This window comes from Sorex araneus, chromosome 9 (assembly GCF_027595985.1).
Source record: "Sorex araneus isolate mSorAra2 chromosome 9, mSorAra2.pri, whole genome shotgun sequence".
Taxonomy (NCBI): Eukaryota; Metazoa; Chordata; class Mammalia; order Eulipotyphla; family Soricidae; genus Sorex; species Sorex araneus.
Genome location: NC_073310.1, coordinates 20,479,380 through 20,480,953, shown reverse-complemented (window position 1 = coordinate 20,480,953; position 1,574 = coordinate 20,479,380). Strand labels below are relative to the sequence as shown.

The 1,574-nt window shown below is 43.7% G+C and overlaps 1 gene segment (V, D, J or C); it reads right to left on the bottom strand.

The window, feature by feature from the left end:
* Positions 1-480: 480 nt before the first annotated feature.
* Positions 481-1,010, bottom strand: LOC129407045 (immunoglobulin lambda variable 5-37-like). The segment is given in 2 exon segments: positions 481-847; positions 955-1,010. Coding segments are annotated over 2 exon segments (423 nt in total).
* Between the last annotated feature and the right edge of the window lie 564 nt (positions 1,011-1,574).

Here is a 1,574-nt window from a genome sequence, read left to right as displayed (position 1 = left end):
ATGCCTTTGCTGCTGCATGCTCTAGAAACTCAAGAGCTCTTAACTGGGCTGTCCGGTTGGAGTTCAATTTTTAACTGGAATGTGATTTTAGGGGAGTGACTGCAAGGGTTTTGTTTGGCAAGAGCTGGCCCACCCATCCCCCTCCCGGAGCTCTCAGTAAGGAATGGGTTTTTGAGACTTTTGTGTGTGTGTGGCTAGGTGAGTTCTTTAGAGATTTGTTTGAGTCTCTGGAATAAGTCCAGTAGATGAGGAACTTACACAGTTATGGAGGTGGGATGTGAGTGGCTTTTAAAATTTAATTAGCTGAGTAAAATTTTGACCTCTGCATGAGTTTCTTATTGTTATTGAAAGTTCATTAGAAGTTTTAAATTCAACTACATTGCATAAGAAAATGCTGGATAGGTCATTATGAAAGAAAAATTACTTCCAAATAAAATTGCTATATGCTAAAGTAGCTTTATTTTGGAAGAGGGTCATTATTTAAGTTTCAAAACAGATGAAAGTTTTTGTACCACTTCCTCTTATGCCTGTGTCACTGTGATTAGTACCACTGTCATAAATCATACAGTAATAGTCAGCCTCATCCTCAGGCTGCAGCCCAGAGATGTGCAAGAGTCCCGCATTGGCTGAGGTGTCTTTGGATCCAGAGAAGCGATTGGAAACTCCAGATCCCAACTGTGTACTTGTGTAGTAATACAGCAGAAACCTAGGAGAGTTGCCAGTCTTCTGCTGGTACCAGCGTACTGCATAGCTGCCAACACTGAAACCACTGCTCAGGGTGCAGGTGAGTCTGGCTGTTGTTCCAGGAGATGCAGAGACCGAGGGCTCCTGAGTCAGCACAGGCTGGAGAGGGACCCTGCGAAGAAAGACTTGTATTATCTTCAGGCAAGAATCAGGTTAAACTCATCAATACTATGAACAAGGAGGAAGTTCTACCAGGCAGCCTCTTGAGTCCTAGCCATACCTGTGCAGTGAAAGAGGAGCGTGAGCAGGAGAGCAGTCCAGGCCATGGTGCACACCACCCTCTGATCCCACAGTGGGCACTGGCTGCCCCACACCTACTTTTCTCCCTCTGCCAGAGGAGGAGCTGTCCATGCAAATCAGTTAAATCTAATAACTGCCCATCTCCTGCTGTTCATGTTGGTGGGGCTCAGCTCACACTCCAGACAGAATGGACAGAGTTTTGAGGGGTGTTTTGGCAGGAAGCACCTGCAGAGAACACACACAGGTCCTAGCCCAGAGTACACAAGAGCTGAATCCCACTCATTGTTCACAGGCCCACACCCCAGGACTGGTTTCTCTGAGTTAATGGCCCTCACTTAGCAGCTGTGCTAAAAAGGAAGGGAGTTCCACAGCTCCCTCTATTGGCTATACTTGAAAAGAATAGAAAAAAAACCCTGATTTTTTGTATTATTGAGTTAGTGAAATGCATATTCATCTAGAAAAATACAAAATTGGCTGCATTTGAAATAAAACAAATAAAATATTAGTTTTTTTCACAACCTATGAAAAGTTATTATGTAGGCATTCCATAGAATGGCTTACAATTCGATACTTTCTCAGAAAATTTCAAG